The 18,739-nt window shown below is 29.4% G+C and overlaps 2 protein-coding genes across 3 annotated transcripts; one reads left to right on the top strand and one right to left on the bottom strand.

The window, feature by feature from the left end:
* Positions 1 to 825: 825 nt before the first annotated feature.
* Positions 826 to 9,628, top strand: LOC132951908 (DDB1- and CUL4-associated factor 10). Of its 2 annotated transcripts, XM_061023969.1 has the most exons (9): positions 826 to 1,640; positions 1,734 to 2,161; positions 3,028 to 3,141; positions 3,645 to 3,842; positions 3,899 to 4,073; positions 5,206 to 5,355; positions 5,420 to 5,595; positions 5,656 to 5,837; positions 7,437 to 9,628. In XM_061023969.1, the coding sequence occupies exons 2-9, from the start codon at positions 1,917 to 1,919 to the stop codon at positions 8,111 to 8,113; spliced, it is 1,917 nt and encodes a 638-aa protein (XP_060879952.1). In that variant the 5' UTR covers positions 826 to 1,640; positions 1,734 to 1,916; the 3' UTR covers positions 8,114 to 9,628. The 2 variants fall into 2 exon arrangements, with proteins under 2 accessions (XP_060879952.1, XP_060879951.1); XM_061023968.1 differs by having other exon boundaries at positions 826 to 2,161.
* Positions 9,629 to 9,664: 36 nt separating this feature from the next.
* LOC132951909 (lipid droplet-regulating VLDL assembly factor AUP1-like) lies at positions 9,665 to 15,065 on the bottom strand. The gene is made up of 9 exons (XM_061023970.1): positions 14,838 to 15,065; positions 14,305 to 14,445; positions 14,073 to 14,220; positions 13,832 to 14,010; positions 13,597 to 13,758; positions 13,396 to 13,516; positions 13,128 to 13,296; positions 11,616 to 11,713; positions 9,665 to 10,163 (listed from the first exon to the last, which is right to left on the bottom strand). The coding sequence occupies exons 1-9, from the start codon at positions 14,879 to 14,881 to the stop codon at positions 10,041 to 10,043; spliced, it is 1,185 nt and encodes a 394-aa protein (XP_060879953.1). The 5' UTR covers positions 14,882 to 15,065; the 3' UTR covers positions 9,665 to 10,040.
* Between the last annotated feature and the right edge of the window lie 3,674 nt (positions 15,066 to 18,739).

Here is an 18,739-nt window from a genome sequence, read left to right on the forward strand (position 1 = left end):
CTGTGCAGCCATAACGATAGAGTTTTGAAGATATTGCAATTATTTTCAATAACGTGTACAGAAACGCAACTGTCCAAATTTTAAGCAACAATATTTCAAGAGGGGCACCTGCAGACAAGTACGTAGATAAATAATATTTTATTAAATAATGTAGGAGGGGCATACAGGTAAAGGCTGCCGCGCCAAAGCCTGTACATATACGATGTCGGATGTATAAATACTTAATACGGCGAATTCGACATTGGAAGTCGACGGCGCACAGCTCGCGATCATAATTTTTGTATTTATAAAATGATTACCCAATGATTACCATGGTACATGATTTCGAAATTTTTTCCAAGACTACCAAAAGATTACCGAGAATTTGTACACTGATTTCCATTAGTGATTTGCGGTAAAATATTTACCCCTCGAGTCCTGCGGACGATAATTATATAATATTATAGTAAACTACAGTCGAAGTTAATATTAATAATAATAGTGACGAATTATCGGTATTATGGCGACTACGAAAATAACTAAAATTACAATATTATAATTCCATGTGCCTATGTACATCGGAACCGTACTTAACAGAGTATAACGGACGTGTATGAATAGTACCTAATAACTAAACATAAAAATAAAAAATCGTCCGCGAGCTCCGCGGCGTCGGTTAAAAAACACTTTCCAATTTAGCGTTTGTTTTTTACGCTCTACGCGACTCGCCGCACGCGCACCAACAACGTAATATTATTACATTTTCGTGGATCTATGACAAAACAAGTAGTATAGTCGCTTCTACTCGTACCTAATGAGTCGGTCGGGCCGAAAAATATCGTACAATATCGTCGTCGGTTACCCACCGATACCCCGACGGGGTTTATTTTAGAAATTTTCAAACGGCACGACCACCGCGGCGTGTTCCGTCGACGTGTCGCCGCGGTCTCGCTAATTCGCGACCGTCCAAAAATACGTCCGACGACTTCATCACGGGCGGCATCGTTACTATTGCTATATTATAATACTACAAATAATATTACTACATTTTTTTTTTTTATGCGTTGCGACATCTGATCGTACAAAAACTATCGCGTCCGTCGTGGCCCGTGCCGTCTTCGTGCGTTACGTAAGCGTAGTATTTTCACCGTCGCAGCAGCAGCTGTTGTCAAACGAAACACTCTCCTCCGCCCGAGACCGGTGCCGTGCGATTTCGTGGGCACCGTGGACGGCGCGCGCCACCTCCAGCAGCCCAGTCAGCGCGTGACAGCGTCGAACTGACACACGGACGAACGTGCTTAACGTCGACGAGTGTCTCGCGTGATAATTCGTCGCTGTTGTTTGTTTAAATTTCCGCGATTTCCGCGATTCCGCAAATCGCACGGTTATTAATCGTTGTAAATAATATTATTACCACCACCGACGTTTGGGAACTCGTTTTCCGGTTTTCGACGCCATGGAGTTGTAGGTGTCGGGATACGGACGAGCGACACGCAACATCGGATCACGAATCACGATTTTGATAAACTGATAACAACACGGTACCGTTGATAACGAGAAGTTGTAGTTGTATTATTATTTTTTCGCTGATAGCCACTACTCAGCACTGCAACTCTGGTCGACTCTCGATTTCTATTGCGCAAAGTCGATACCTACTGCTGGTACACTAAACATGAAATAACTTAATAACGTCGAGTCGTCGAACCCCTAACCGCGACCATTTTGCGAAAATATCGTCGTTTTTTTTTTTTTAGTCCTCTTTGTCACCCGCGTACCACACCGTCGTCGGACACTCAAACCGCACACGGTCGTCCAACTTTTGTCGTCGACAACTTTTGACAAGTTGTGCTTTCGCGGTGGTCCGCCTGTCCAAGTGCACAAAGCTTGGGTATATGTACGTAGGTCGTAGACATTAAAAGAGTCTTGTCACAATCGTCATGAGTACGACATATTACGATCCGGACGGTTTGCAGAACGTCAAACGCAGACGTTCCACCAACTTCCGCGACACGTATTTACGTAATCGCGAGTACGGTTTCCGACCCAAGTATGGCGATCAAAGTCGTTTACACTGTGAAATGTATACGTCCATATATCCCATCGCCAAGTGGGAATACGATGTTTCAAACAATGACATCACCAATCCGGCTGGTATATTTAATCTGGAATTCTCCCCAGATGGGTAAGCATTATCATCCAATTTTTAGGAAGTACCTACCTGTTCTTTATATTGCCATTTTTTTTATAGCCAATTGGTTGTATATTATAACTGTATGCCTCACATTATGTTGCTTTAAAGCAATATTGCATTATAGAGTAATTCATGTTCTAATTGACTGATTTGATAATTTTCTACATATTATATGTATAGCAATTTGTTGTGACGACATAATATTATATTTACAATCAGTACAAGTGAAGGATTATAGGTATATTTGTCAGGAGTTTTAATTAAAGATACTATCTATTTATGGAGCTTCGTTAAGACATATTTTTAAAAAAAGTGGTACCTTTAGTTTGAATCTTTTAGAAAATACTATATTAATTAAGCTTCTGTAAATACTGTATACAATAATACATTTCTGTTGTATCATTACATAACATTTATGTTAAGGAAGTGCATATAAATTTTTTTAATTTTCAAATCTGGAATTAATAAATGTATCATTATGTTATACACAATAATATACTCCTCAGAGTCAAAACTCAAATATTCTAAAAAAAACAAAAATAACCTTTCTAATCATGGTCAATTATATTTAGTAGAGCTAATATATATATAATCAAATGACTAGTACCAATAATAACCTTCACCTTTGATTAAATCTTTTTTAACCATAGCAATGTTTTCAAAAATAATACTGTCAAAATAAATGTAATGTAACTTTACAATTTATCACATAAATATCATTTTCTATAAGTTATAGTAGTAATAAAAATATTCAATGAGTATATAAAAACCATAAAAAAACAAATATAAAATTCAAATAATCTATACAATTTATATTAGGGATAAATTATTTAATGATTATTCATCATGTTTTCTAGGAAAATATTAGCAGCAGCATGTGAAAAGAAAAGCATTATGTTATTCGATCCTGTAACTCAAAAGTATATAACATCAATAAAAAAAGCACATAATGATTGTGTTAATTGTATAAAGTAAGTACTCAATTAATTGTGGATCTATACTTTTTATTAATAAAACATTAATTGATAAGAGGAAAAGTGCGCTGTTATATTATATCACTGTGTATAGAGGGGCAAACGTATTTCCTATAATAATATAATAGTTTAGTTTCTGACAATTAAGTATTAATATAGTATAATTTGTTTATGACATGATGTAGGTACAATTAGAAATTAAAACTTCTAATACTATCACCAACATTTATTAATTTTTTACCTATAAATAAAATAAATATACTAAACGAACAAGTATGTTCACTTATATATTTTTACATTTATAACATTGGTCAGTTTTTTTTTTTTACAAAATTTACGTTAAAAAAAATTATTTATTGATTTGAGTGTATTCCTTTAACAATTATTTTGTGGCAAAATAAAAAGATTTATAACTATTACAATTTTTAGAATTTAAAGAAACCTATTATAGTTCTTAAATTTGTTTCCATAATAATATTCATAAAAATTATTTATTCTAGATTTTTAGATTCTAGAATGTTTGCTACATGTAGTGATGACACTACAATAGCATTATGGGATGTTCGAAACCTTAAAGACAATATAAGGGTATTGAGAGGACATTGCAATTGGGTGAAAAGTATTGAATATTCAGCAAAAGACAATTTACTTGTTTCCAGTGGATTTGATGGACAAATTTACACATGGGATATTAATAGGTAAAAATATTTTGTATGCGATTAGTCATATTTATTATTATTTGTTTTTGATGTAGTTACTCAGAAGAAGGAAGAGTTCCCAATAATTCTGTATGTCACATTAATGGACTTATGCGCATTAAACTTCTACCTGACTCTAGCAAGTTAATTGTCTGCACGACAAGTGGCTTCATATTACTTATAAACAATTTAGATTTGGAGACTCTTGGTACAGATATTCAAGGATTCAAAGTAATTTTTATATTTAAAATATAATAAATAATAATTATAAGTTAGTTTATTTGGAATAATCGTAGCTATTTAAATTTAGGCAAAATTATATCTTAAAATAATTATAACTTTGTTGTAATCATGGGCTGGAAAATGTTTAAATTAACTGTATTACTTGAAACTATTGCAACAAGAGTGACATTAATTGCTTTGATTAGAAAATTATATTACCTTCTAATAATATAGATTACTATATTTGGCATTGTGATTTATGTTTTTGTTTTCTATAAGAATATTTAACAATAAGTAATTCTACAAATACCATTACATATTTGCAAGGCTGAGCATTAACAAGTTAAAAAGTTAATTCAATTTTAACTTTTTAACTTAACTAGTTACTTTTGGATTTTCATAAACTTAACTATTAACTTACTACATTTCTTTTTTAAATAACGTGAAATTAACGAAATAATTTTTCATTTTATAAAGTAAGTTAGATTAATTTATTTTGCAGTCTATTTGGTTTTCATGTCAAAAATATTTACCGTGAATTGTTTAAAGTTAAAATTGTATATTTAAAAAAAATACTGTAAACACTATAGTCTATAATTTAGTATTGAGTTGGAAAAAAATTAATTATGCTAACATAAAAAAATAAACTTTTTTTAACTTAATAAAAAGTGTGTATTAACTTTTAACTTAACTGAGTTAACCTATAACTAAACTAACTTATAACTTATTATTATTGGTGCATATTAGCTTGACTTAACTGAGTTAAAAAAAAATAATTAACCTGCCCAGTCTTTCATATTTGTCTAAGAACCGATATAAAATTAATTAAAAGATAAAAAGATTTTTCCGCCATTTAGGTTAATGAGTTACAGGAGAATAAATATAAAACTATGTGTTTGATTATTATTTAATAGGTATCTTATTTTTTTTTTCATTTATTATAAATAACATTTTAATCTGCATACACTCTATTTCACATTTAGTTACTACAGAATATAATTAATTTAGTATAGCACTTATTTTAGTTTTTTAAGACTTATATTCTAATCATCTTTGCTTAATATTAAATTAATTAACATATTGTATTAAATTATGAATAATAATTTAGAAATTGTTAAATACCTTAAAATATTATTTCTAGCCAAATATGTACCGTTTGATGCAGTTGAGTAAGACTACCATTCCTAATGCAGCTGCCCACACTCACATGTTTACTCGTAAACGGAACCGCGTTGAATTCATTGTAGATTTTCCTAGAAATGATGATGCCGAAATAATATCTTCTATCCAGGTAATTCCTTAATAATTAATTTACTTATCTGTCAAAGTTATTTAAACAATAAACATTTTAATAGGTACACCCACAAGGTTGGAATGTATTAAGTCGAAATGTTACCACTGATGAACAGTCTGAATGGACGTGTGTACATGATATACAAGACTTTGCCATTCCTAAACAACAAGATGAACCTGAAGAACTGAGTTCTGAAGAAGCAAACTCATTGGAACATTCCTTGGCTGATGACCCAATGTAATAAACTAAAAAATATACAATTTGAAAGTGATCTAAATTTATTTTTTTTTTTTTCAGGGAAGGAAGACTTCACCGACGTACACATGTTGTGATTCCTCGAGACATAAGTGTTGGCATAAGTAGTATGATACCATTTTCTGTGTTAGGCCCAACAAGAGGAAACCGTCAAGCTGACTTATGGGAAGCAATGATGAATGTCAACAGTGGTAATCGCATAAGAAGTTTAAGATATTTATCAGGCATGTATAATATATTATTAAATTTTAAAACATATTTACATATAAGTACTAGTATATATTGTGCAATGCACTTAAGTTAGTTTAATTTACAATACACGTTACCTAGAATTGATGTGTAAAAAACACTAAAAATCTGTTATATAGACTCTTCGCTTTAAATTGTTTTCTGTATGCAATCATTTATCCTAAATAACAAATACAAGACAGTGACTTACTCAATGATAAAAAACACTCAACACTTACTGTACAGGTAACAGAGCAGTTACCTCCTATTACCCATTTTTTTTTCCAATTATTAAAAAGAGTACTGCACATTTTTTACTTTGACCTCCTTAAGTACCTATTAGATATACTTTGCTAATTAAAAGGGACAATTAGGCATTTTTACTGGTCAAAAAGGCTATAACGAACACAAAAATAAAAACACATCATTGTAAAATCAATAGATTCGTCACTTAAAATTCAAAATATGCACTATATAAAGTATTAAACCCAAATAATAAAAATTTTAATTATTTTATAATGAAAAAATTAATTTTAATAACTTAAACTGTTATCATAAATATTTATATTTAAATTGTAATAGGTAAATGGACTAGCTTTTTTTCCTAACTGTAAATTTGTAACACGCGGTCATTGTTCAACAAACATTTTTTTAAATATTTTTAATGAAATATTGTATATAATTCACTAGTAGTTGCTAAGTATTTACAATGTGAGCATGTCTGGACAACAAGACGAACATTGTGAACGTGATAATAAATAAATATGTGATTATACAGTAGTGATAAAAACATTTCTAGTACTCAAATTTTATCATTTATAATACTATACCATTTGTATTCAAGTTTCCCAAATATCCCAAGTAAACCCATTTTACGGTACTGTGTATTTTTTCCTTGAATTTTAAATTATACAAATGAGATACACATAGATAAATGTTTAAAGTTTAGAAAAATAAGAGATTACATATTATTCTTTCAATTTTCTCTATTTATCTTAAGAGGACGTGATACCCGCATGTGTTGTCTCCGTCTTACAAGTGTGTAACATGGCAAATTCTGTGCAAAGCAGAACACGTGTAGCTCTGTTAGTTTAAAAATTAGAGCGAATTGACCTCTTATAAAATCTAAAGGTAAGATTATTATCTAGACAACCTCATGAGCTTTTTATTATATTTTAATTTTTAAGCGAGCTATGGGTATTTTAAAATTGTAAATTGTTTATAGATCTTAAAGTACTCATAACTAGCTAAAAATTAAAATATTATAAAAAGCCAATGAGGTTGTCTAGATAATAATCTTACCTTTAGATTTTACAAAAGGTTAATTTATTCTAATTTTTAAATTAACAAAGCTACACGTGTTCTGCTTTGCACAGAATTTGACGGAGACAACACATGCAGGTATCACGTCCTCTTAATTTTAGATTTTAATATAATGTCAAAACATACAGACAATTATTATAATACAACTTTATAAACTAGGATAATAAATAATAATAAATATTCTGAGATAACAAATAATTTTAATAATTTTCTACCTTGCATGTTAATTGTATGTGTTACTTAATAATTAATATTTAATATTGATATTTTAGAAGGACGAGAGCGAATATTAGGCACATATTCTGGCGTACGGATTGTACGCAGTGCAACTGGATTACAAGATCAAGAACAAGACGACTTAGAGGAAATAATAGCAGATGATGATGGGTCTTCAGAGCGATTAGTCACAGTATTATTTAACCGGAATAGTAATCGTGTACCTGACATTAGAATGCGTGGTTATCTCCCCCCAAATTCTAGAATTGATATCACTCGGCCAAGTAGACGTAGTACTGTGGAAGTAGGAAATGGCCCAGACGCAGTGGTGTTTATTGGCAATAGGCAACGTCGTAACAACTATGTTCTAAATTGTATGAATAGATTTCAGGTGCCCGTTAACCATAAAATTCACAAAAATTTTAACCGTCTTACACATTTTATTGAAGAGGCAAATGTGGGTAGAGGCTATATCAAAGAACTCTGTTATTCTAGTGATGGACGTATAATATGCTCGCCCTTCAGTCATGGAGTAAGGCTCTTATCATTTTCGCCCAACTGTGATGAATTGTCTACTTTGCAGCCAAAACTGCCAGGTGTAAAACTTCATGAGATCGGTACAAATGTGTCTCACTCTAATATTGTACTCTGTACCAAATTCTCGCCTGTCCACCCTCTTCTCGTATCTGGTTGTTTAGCTGGTCGAATCGTTTGGTACCAACCAAGACTATAATACTTAATGACTTTACTATTGTATGTATGTAATGTTTTTTATTTATAATAATCTACTATTCAAGATTTGAATAATTCATTTTTTTGTTTGTTCTAACATTACAATTTAATGTCACTGTATGTCTTGGACATACAAAGACAACATATCTTCTCGTGTATAAATATGTTACTTGTATTGAATATGTCTGTGAATAAGGTCTAGTGTACACCAAATGAGTTAAGTTTTTTCCGTACGAATGTAATGAATCATCTTCGAAGTTAGCCACTTGTACGCGAAAAATGTATGCTCAATAAGTAAGAGACTGTATAAAAAATCATATATTTTTGTCTTTCTTATTTTGTCTTTTTTTTTAAGTTTGAGTGACAACGATAAAATATTATTTCTTTTTCTAGACGATTTTTGACTGTTTTCGACATAATCTTTTTTATACTACTAGACCTTTAAAGCTATGCAGTGACTCATTTGTAGCACATTAATAATCTCAGTTCTCATAAACTCTTAGCAACTTGATATAAAAAGCATTAGTGAACATTTTAATGAGTAGATCGTTTGTCTACTAAGACGGTTGGTATTTTGAAAAGTTTTAAAACACATAACAGAATCAATAGAATTGATATGACTTCAACAATATTTGGTTATCTTGATAAATATTATTAATTCTCATCATTTGTTTTGATAACACCATTTATAACAATTGGTTTATTGCCAATGTTGAACCCATGATAAAATAACTAGTTGGTTAAAACAACTACAACCTTATCTGTTACTGTTAATAATTTCGGGTAAGTGCATTCTAGCTTTGTCTAATTATTATAAGGTGCCTTAAAAATTAATTTTTGTTTCGTCTAAATTATAGTAAATAATGTTATCAATGCTTCCAACTAAGGAGTTTTTGCTAGGTTCTTTCTGTAACATAATATTCTTCCAATAATAATGTTAATCATTATTATTATTGTTTGTTTTTCATTATAATTACCTCATGTTAATGTATATAGGGGATTAAATACTATATCAAAATTTATTATTATTATTATTATTAAACATTTGTATTCAAAGCAATAAAAAAACAACAAAAATTGTATCATAATACATTCTATGTATATATATATATATATATATATATATCACACACATAAATAACTATATTATTATGTAGTAAATATATATTAATTATGTATTATTGGTTTTCGATACTGTCTCGTGTTTACTCCTTTCAAACACTTATGGTCATTACTATTCCTTTGCACTGTCGATTTTTATTTTGTTTTTCCTTTTGAAGGCTTACTGAATTAGTTTTTTACAGACGCCAAAATATTCCCTCTGTACGCTGATATATATAATAAAATAAAATGCTATTTGTAAAGCTCGAATCAACGTGTATATTGTATATCATTTAAAAACAACTTAATACAAGTTGTTAATAGTCTTATAACCATAAATATAATATTATTAGATAAATATAATATGTTTATATTTATATAAAAAAAAATAAAAATGATTACCTATAATAATAAACCGATTTACAAACATAATATCATAAGACAACACTACTTGATCTGTGTACGTGTTCTATTTAGTATTTATACATGTATCATGTATGAACGCATTAAGAATACAATAATTGAATGACAATAATGTTTTCACGTAAGAAGTAAAAGTATAACAAAAAATTAGTAGGTAATAATACAATATATAAATATTGTCTATAGTAGTAATTTATTCAATGAGAATGCGTTAACATTCGTACAGTACAAAGGATAAACGCGTTTTAAAGTATCCAATAAGTACCTGCTCCATTTCCATAAAAAATAAAATTTTTAAAAAAAAAAGTAAACACTGTTAAAATTAATTTTATTGGGAAATGTTCACGATTATCATGAAGTACGCCGTTATCCTCTTTTAGCCATCACCTACACACTGTAGTAAGTCACTGGACCAAGTGATGAAGTCCGTGTTTTTTAATGTACCGTTGGCGGGCTTCGTCAATCAATTTTGCTTTCCTCTCCATGAATGATCCAACTCCAAAATTATTGGGTTCTGTTTTTTTGGACTAAAAAATTAAACAACAAAAATCATTACAATACAAAAGGTACAACATAGGTAAACTATTAATAATCCAAGAGTGAAACTTAATTTGTTCTCTTACTCGTGACCCACACAGTGGCATAACTAGGGAGGTTGATGTGGATGATATATCACTCCCCAAAACCTTTTTTTTCTACATTTTAAATATTCTTGGTACATTATACATACCTACATTACAATTTTTTCAAATTTGAAATCAAATTACCCTTCCCCCTTTTCAAAAAAAAAAAAATAAAGTCCTAGTTACAATACTGGACTTACATAACTTGCAGTACTTATTAAATAAGGGCAGAATTTTAAGCAAAATAAAAATGGGTTTGAAACAGGTTAATGATTATGTTTACTTTTTGTGAGACAAATGTTAACTTTAAGTTAATGTTAGTTCCGAGGATGTCAGCACACTCTTAGTTTTCTGTCTCTAGCCCATGTGCAACATACATATGACTCAAACAACCAAAATAATTTTTATGTTTTTATAACAATCACCAATTTTGGAGAAAATTATTGAGAGTAAAATTTTTGCAGGTTTGTCAAATCAATTATCCTAAATATTGTCTCAAACCAATTTAAATAATTATCATTTAAGTTTACAAAAAAAAAATTCTTATTTTTAAAGTCGAATATAAACTCAATAATAAAACCGATATCAAACCCTCGAAAATCATTGAAAAAAAAAAACAATTTTACATGATTTCTTTTGTATTTGTTGAGTGTGGATTTGAAAGAAAAAAATAAATACTGAGTTGCTATCATCTTAATTCAAATATAATTTATAGACTGACTACACCACATTCATATAAGGCATCGATTTATCAAATTTAAATGCAAAACTAAAAAATAGGAAAAACTTGACATTACAACAATGTACACATCTTAGTAAATTTCATAATAATTGCTCAATTAATTCTAAATATTGACTCAGCGCCCAGTGATGTAATCCCACTTAAACAGCTTCCTGTACTTAATTATAATCATCTTACGTATGTTTCAATCAATTCTTTTAGTATAATCCTGCTTACATATATTTTATTTTTACTGGGTCTTGATGATATCCCTGACCTTATCAAACTTTGGTAAACAAAATATTTTACATTAAAAAATTATTATTATTTATGTAAAAACAAATGTGATGAGTGATGAACTCTGAACTCCCCAATGACTAATTAATTGTTAATATATAATCATTTTAATGGATCATTGTCTGTTTATTTATCAAAATCATAATTAATGTATGTATTCCTCAATAAAATAAAAAATATTTTGAACCAGAATTGACATTTTAGCAAAACGTGACTAGCTATATTACCATTGAATACAGAATAGTATTTGAAAAAAAATTCTCAGCTAGTCATAATAATACCTTTATATAACTATGGTATAAGTAAATTTATAATTTACATAATTTGACATAGCTTACCGTCGTTTTTGGTACTTTGGAAGACTGTGGCAATGGAGTAAACTTAATAGTGCCATCAAGTATATTTGTAATTGTTATGTCAACACATCTTGTTCGCCCTATGAAATTAAAAAAATCATTGAATAATATTGTAATGGCATAAACTTATAAGTCATAAGTGATATATTATAGTCATGGAGAATGACCAAGACTCATAACTTCATACACTAAAATTATGCAACTATGATCTTAAAAAATCATAAATATGAAAAAATGTTATAAAGTCAACATTATCATCCCAATATTTTTTATTCAAAACTTGTAAGAATGATGAGTACTTTTTTGATCATGCGTATGATAATAATTGTTTTTATTGGACTGTCAGGTTGACCCTTATTTTTGTCATTGAACTATCTATGAATTGATTTTAATATTAAAATATAGAAATTAAGTATAGTAGTATTTTAATTTTTAAAAAAAAATCAGTTTTAAAATTATTGATAACTACATAAGTACATCAACAATTAAGAATAATTTTAAATAAAAATGTTAACATTTTAGTGCTGGTTAAAATCCTAAAACTCAGTGGGCCAATATATTGCATATTACCAGCACTGAATCTAAAGAATTTAAAAAAAAAAAATAGGAACTCTGGTAATAACTTTTAAAAGACAATATATATCTATACTAATATATAAAGCTGTAGTTTGTTTGAACGCGCTAATTTCAGGAACTACTGGTTCAAATTGAAAAATTATTTTTTTGTTGGATAGTCCATTCATTGAGGAAGGCTATAGGCTATATAACGCTACGACCAATTAATAGAAGTGCTCAAACAGGGATTTTGAGATTTAGGATAGAAATATTTGTTTATAAATGGTTGCTATTGGTTATAGGAGAAATAATTAATAGAAACAGTATTTATTTATTGGTTAATCGTGCAGATCAGGTACAAGCACGCATCAAATCAAATTTTCGCACATTGCCTACCAAGATGGCTGAGTTACACCAAAAGGAGTTGAACAATCACAATTTTTTTAAGTTGTCATTTTTTACGGGCCCCAGAGTGTGCAGGATCAGCTATATCATATATTAATGAATGTTTGTGTGCAGATCTCTGGGAAGAAGATAGGCTAATTTAAAAAGGGTGAAATTTGGTTTTTTTATTCATCAGATTTTAGTACGGTTAGGTTAGGTTAGGATGATGTATTAATTGATTATATTAATCCACCGTATTATATCAAAATAAACTTGATATAACTTTGATACTTTTTAGTTAAATCATACACTTACATACAAACAGCACTGGGCCTGCGATCTACCGCAGGTAGATTGCCTACCTGATAATATACTGCTGCGAATCAGAATTTTCCGGGCAACAGAAAAGTTAAGATAAATTTTGAACACCATACACCAAATATTAAATAACGAATTGTACAAAGTTTGAGTCATATAGAGTTGATACATTTAACGGGCAACGAAGTACACAGGATCAGCTAGTAAGCTTATAAGAAAGTTTATTAGTTGGCTTACTAAGGTTGGTGACAACGACATTCTGGGGAACATATGGAAGAACATCAATAACTTGTGCAGCCATTCTTAATATTTCAGGATCCTCTTCAAAATTATCCAAGGTTACATGTTTGTTATGCTTTCTAGCATTTTCGGCCAATTCCAAGAAATATTTTTTTTTATATTCTTCCTAAAATTAAAATTTGATTATTTTATTAGGACGAATCATAGTATATAAAATATAACAAAATTATTCTATGCTAATAATTCAACATCTTTACTATCATACTTTATCGTTCTTTGTAATATTTGAAGTAGATATGTTGAGTTCTTGTGAAATGGCTATTTCCACCCTGGACATTAAAGTTTCATTAGATTCGTCTTCAGATCTTTGAATCACCTCGAGAAGTCTGTAGTTGTTTTTGAAATATTTTGAATTTGAGTATTAAATTACATAGGTACTAATTAAAACAGTCAACAGCTTACTTACTTGTACTCAAATTTGGTGAACGGAACAAAAAAAAACCAAAATATTTCTGTAAAATTTTTCGATCCAAGCACTGATAACTTAATATTTGCAAATGATGGACGAGTAATTGTTAAAACTACTGGTTGTAAATTGTCACTTATTAAAGCTGGTACATTAGAAAATCTAGTGTTTTGATAAAAAAAAAAAAACAATGATTATAGCAGTAGGTATCTAAAAATAAAATTTTAATATTTACCTAAGTAAAGCACACTTTCCATTAGTAGAAGCTCCTTCTGGAAATAAGAGCAATGTTTTTTCATTATCGTTAGCTAAAAATTGTTTCAATACAGTGCTCTCCGTTGTAATATTGTCGTTAGTTAATGTAGATATCAGCCCAAAATACAATGCCACAGGTCTACTGAATACAGTTGTCGGCTGAAAGATTGAAATAAAAATAAAAAACTATGATCATTTATAATTGATAATTATGTACATACAGCAAAACTTCCTGTAGCCAAATGCAACGCAATATGATCAAATAATGACAAATAATTTGAAACCAACACTCTGCTGTTCTTAGTTGAAGAATTTTCTTTTTCAACAACAATTAATCCGAGAACACCAGACATAATTTTTAGAAGTGGTCTGTGAACATAAACCCTGGCCATTAGTAAACAATCATAATAATATAGGTACTATATACAATCGTTTGTAAATTTGGTAATTTACCTGCGGATATTTGGGTAATTGCTCAACATCACTGTTAAAAGTAATGCATTTATTGCAATAAAAACTCTTAAAACAACTAAGATAACTCCAAATGGAAAATAAGCAATTATTCCTAGTGTTTCATTTACAGTCTTTGGAAACCTAAAAATTATAAACATTACATTTTTTAAATTATTCATAACAAAACATACATCACAGTTTATTAGCGTATTAATAAACATTTCTAAAAAACTTATTTTCAAGGGTAATAGCTAAAATATTTAATGATCTAAACCAATAATAATAGTTAAATACAGTTAAATACATTGTACCGAAATAATTAACATATTGATATAGGTAATGATGGTATGTGACATTTGTATACATTCAACTTTACAAACAAAATATCCGACAAAATACATCAAACCTTTTGACAGATTACGCAACCACAGATTTTGTTGTGTATTTTGTTATGATTAACACTCCATAAGTGTAAAAACAAAAGAAACCAACTGAAAACTAGAATTCCTAACACTACTATAATAATTTCTCACCTTGATTTTTCCACTAAATTTTCAACTTCGATATTGGGGCTCATTGTTCAGAAGATATTGTGTTGATCTATACGTGAAACAAAATATTTAAACGGATTTCCCGAATGCGTTCTTGAACAGTGGAATTATTATTTATTATAAAAAATTTTAAAAAAATACATAACATTAAACTACCTATTAAAATATTAAACATAACACGATATCGGATATATTTACCACAGAGACAGAATAGATTAAATTATCTTATCAATTATAATCCTCAAACGTTGATAACAGGACGACTGGTATCTTCATTGCTCGGTTGTATACACGGTCTTAGATATCAGCTGCCGCGGTTTATCCGTAATGTTGTCTGCTTACAACTTACTGCTTACTCATTATCGTGGACTAAGCACAGATACCTATAATATCTTAGACGGTAGTTGTTAATCCACGATTATAAAGAACTTAATAGAACTAAACTACTAAAGTTCTTTATGATCATTGCCACATGCCATATTGCCAATTGACCACATAGGTAGCTCCAAGACTCCTTGACATAAAATATATTATTGGGTCTTCCAAATCTACGCAAATATTAAAATGTACGATAATGAATTGATAAAACTGTATAGATTATATCAATTATATGTAATAATTGAATACCAGGTATTAAATGCAATAATATTTTTTGTAACACGTCAGTCAGATTTGCTTCAGAGTTGATAATTATAATAGTATGGTTGCGTTTTAGTTTTTACATACTCCTTTTTTTAAAAATATATCAGTTGTTAAAATTGAAAAGAATAATATTATTGGCAGTCACCAGTCAATGCTATAATTAGGGCTGGGAATGTAAAACCCTAAAAACTCCCAAAAATCCCCTTTAAAATATTCAAAATACTGCACTTCATATTTTAATTTTAATCAAGTTCAAAAATATTTTTTATTTAATTAAAAAAAACTTTTGTAGGAAACTGCATTAAAAATTTTTAAAAATACCTTAAAATAAAAAATTTTCAAAAAATGCAAAATAAAAACTTCTTATTCTGATTCAAAATTGCATGAAACGTATATTATGTTATAAAACGAGCATCGCGTAGCTAGCTTTGGAAAACAATGCAAACTGCATATAAATTCCACCCTCAGCTGCATAAGCGGAAATCCATTAAAATTTCAGGGGGGGCTAACATTTTTAACATCATTGTGAGCAGGGGCTTTGACCCCACACGGCCAAAAAACTGTATATTTTTGGAAGGGCCTAATGGGATATTTGGGCTCCCCCCTCCTGGATCCGCCACTGTTTGGGTGGGGGGGCTAAACTTGGTTTCCGCCAATGCACAGCTGTTATAATAGTTAAATATTTATTTAAAATAATTTCAAATGTGTTACGTCTTGACATCTTATTACGCTGACATTGACATACTATAACTACAGGTTGGTACTTATAACCTGTAATGTCCCAATGCCTACTCAGTCAACCACGATATTCAGATTTAAGTCACCAATAGACGCATCCAAACCTTAATCCACGGACAAATATTTAAGATAATATATTATCTTAGTCTTTCGCATACTTTCGTAACTAGATGGCACTGTCGTATACGATTTGAGATGCTCGGTCAATTCTGAAATCATAGAATGAATTAATATTATTATTTAGAATCAATGGGTCAACTACGTGACATGATCCAAAAGGCGCAATTAAAAAAATACATAAATGATAAAATGTATTATTGTACTTTAATAGATGACCCCGACACCCTGTGCACTTCGTTGACCGTAAAAAATGCCAACTTTTATAATATTAGATAAAATGTATTCAATTATTTATATAAGATTCGGTGTACCTATAGGTATACCTAATTGTGTTCAATTTTTTTTTTTTTTAAATAGAAAAAAAGAAATTATTTAATTTTAAATCTGCGAATACTGAATAGTAATACATAATTTTTTTTGCATACGTTAATCGATTGTTAGCAGAAACGAACAAGACGTATTGGTTATGATTTTAATCCACGCGAGTAAAAAATATAGAGACCAAATATTAAATGGGTACAGGTTAAAATGATATCCAATCATAATCATAATTACAATTTAATTTTAGGTAACCAGGGGCAACCATTTAAAAACGAGAACAATTTAAATTTCCATCGTGAATCTTAAAATCCTTATGTGATAAAAATGTCAACCCTCCCCTCACATACAAAATTCCTGACCTCTATAACTTACTTATGTTGTTATTCTATTATATACTAATAATTTTAAATAATTATATTAATATTGGTATAAGTTATGCATAATATTGTAATTTAGTAATGTACAGTAAAAATGAATATAAGTACTCACCAGATACCCTTTAGTACCCACTCATATCGCCAGTCAAAACTGAATTCAGGCATAATTAAACTCTTCATTTATTTGTTTTTGTTTTTTTTACATACAAAAATCTAAAGAGATCATTTAAATACCAAATAAATGTTTTTAAATTTTCTGGATAATATTCATTTTTAAGTTTATTTCAACCGATTTTCTGAGAGGTGTCGATAGACACCCCTGATCCCCCTTTGCGCACACTGCCGATGTAGTTAAAAATATTTCCACTCGTCCAAACGACCATTGATATTTTGGTCAGCGTTTTTAGTTTTTACACTCGTGACGAAAAAAAATTCGAAATTAACTCTTCGTAAAGCTCGCAAACGATGTAGGTACGGCTGACTTACTTCCGTGTGATAACCCTATTAATAATATTGATTTCCAATATGATGAATGATCGTGCTAAAAGGGGCGTCGCCTGATTGCGGCCCAAAGTAACCTTTATACCTTTTTACCTATCCCGATTACAGCCTGTACATAGTAGGTACCTATAAAATACTATTTTCAGTGGTTATTAAAACTAAATAAATATCCCGTTGCATCCGATACGTATTTTGATATAAATATTTTTTTTAAATGTATACAAATTCAAATTGAAAAATTAAAAACAAGGAATAATATGTAATTTTTAGTTTATAAAAATAATAAGTTATGCAAATTTACCTATGACACTATAATTTAATTTTTTTTTACTCGACTCGTTTGATTCGGTAAATGATTAAGTATTATGAGTTATTATTGTTATACAACTTATACAACAATTTTGTTGAGTTATTACGTTATGATTATTTTACTATAATTGCTATATTTATTTATGGTTTTATATTTATTTTATTTCATAATTTCATATATATTTTAACTGTAAACATTTTTTTGCTTTTTATGAATTAGACTATATTATATATGAGTATATGACGTATATTATACTATTTATGATGCATTTTAATGAAAATAAATTATGTTTATAAAACTTTATTTTATTATTTTACCAATAATATTATATAACTATTTTATTAATTATGTATATGTTATTACGTTATTTCGTAAACAAAAGAGTGTTTTGACGTAATCAGGATACTTATATTTGGGACAAAATACATCTACCTGAATTCGGGCAACAATCGGGCATCGGCAAAAAGGACGAGAGTCGAGGAGACTAGTATAGATATAAGAAGTCTTAGCAACTCTATAATTTTCCTAGGACTGTTTTTCTATCCTTTAAGAGCAAAATAAATATGAATATTCAGGATGAATAAAAAACGTCACATGTGAGTTTAGTTTAGCCATTAAAGTAAGAAGTTTCGAATTAAAACGTTTTGTACCTACCCGTTATTGTTATTATTATTATTATTGTTGTTACCTACTATAAAAGCTTTTTTTCTGTTAATAACGTTAATGGAAAAGAACCCTATAAAAATGTAAATAAACGATAGTATGTGGGCGTGTCATTCAGTTTTTATTTTTCTATTATAATTTATTTTGAAGTATCAACAATCAACAGCAACAACTGTCAGCAATAAAATTGGACTACATAATATAATTATTTT

The sequence above is a fragment of the Metopolophium dirhodum genome, chromosome 9 (assembly GCF_019925205.1).
Source record: "Metopolophium dirhodum isolate CAU chromosome 9, ASM1992520v1, whole genome shotgun sequence".
Taxonomy (NCBI): domain Eukaryota; kingdom Metazoa; phylum Arthropoda; class Insecta; order Hemiptera; family Aphididae; genus Metopolophium; species Metopolophium dirhodum.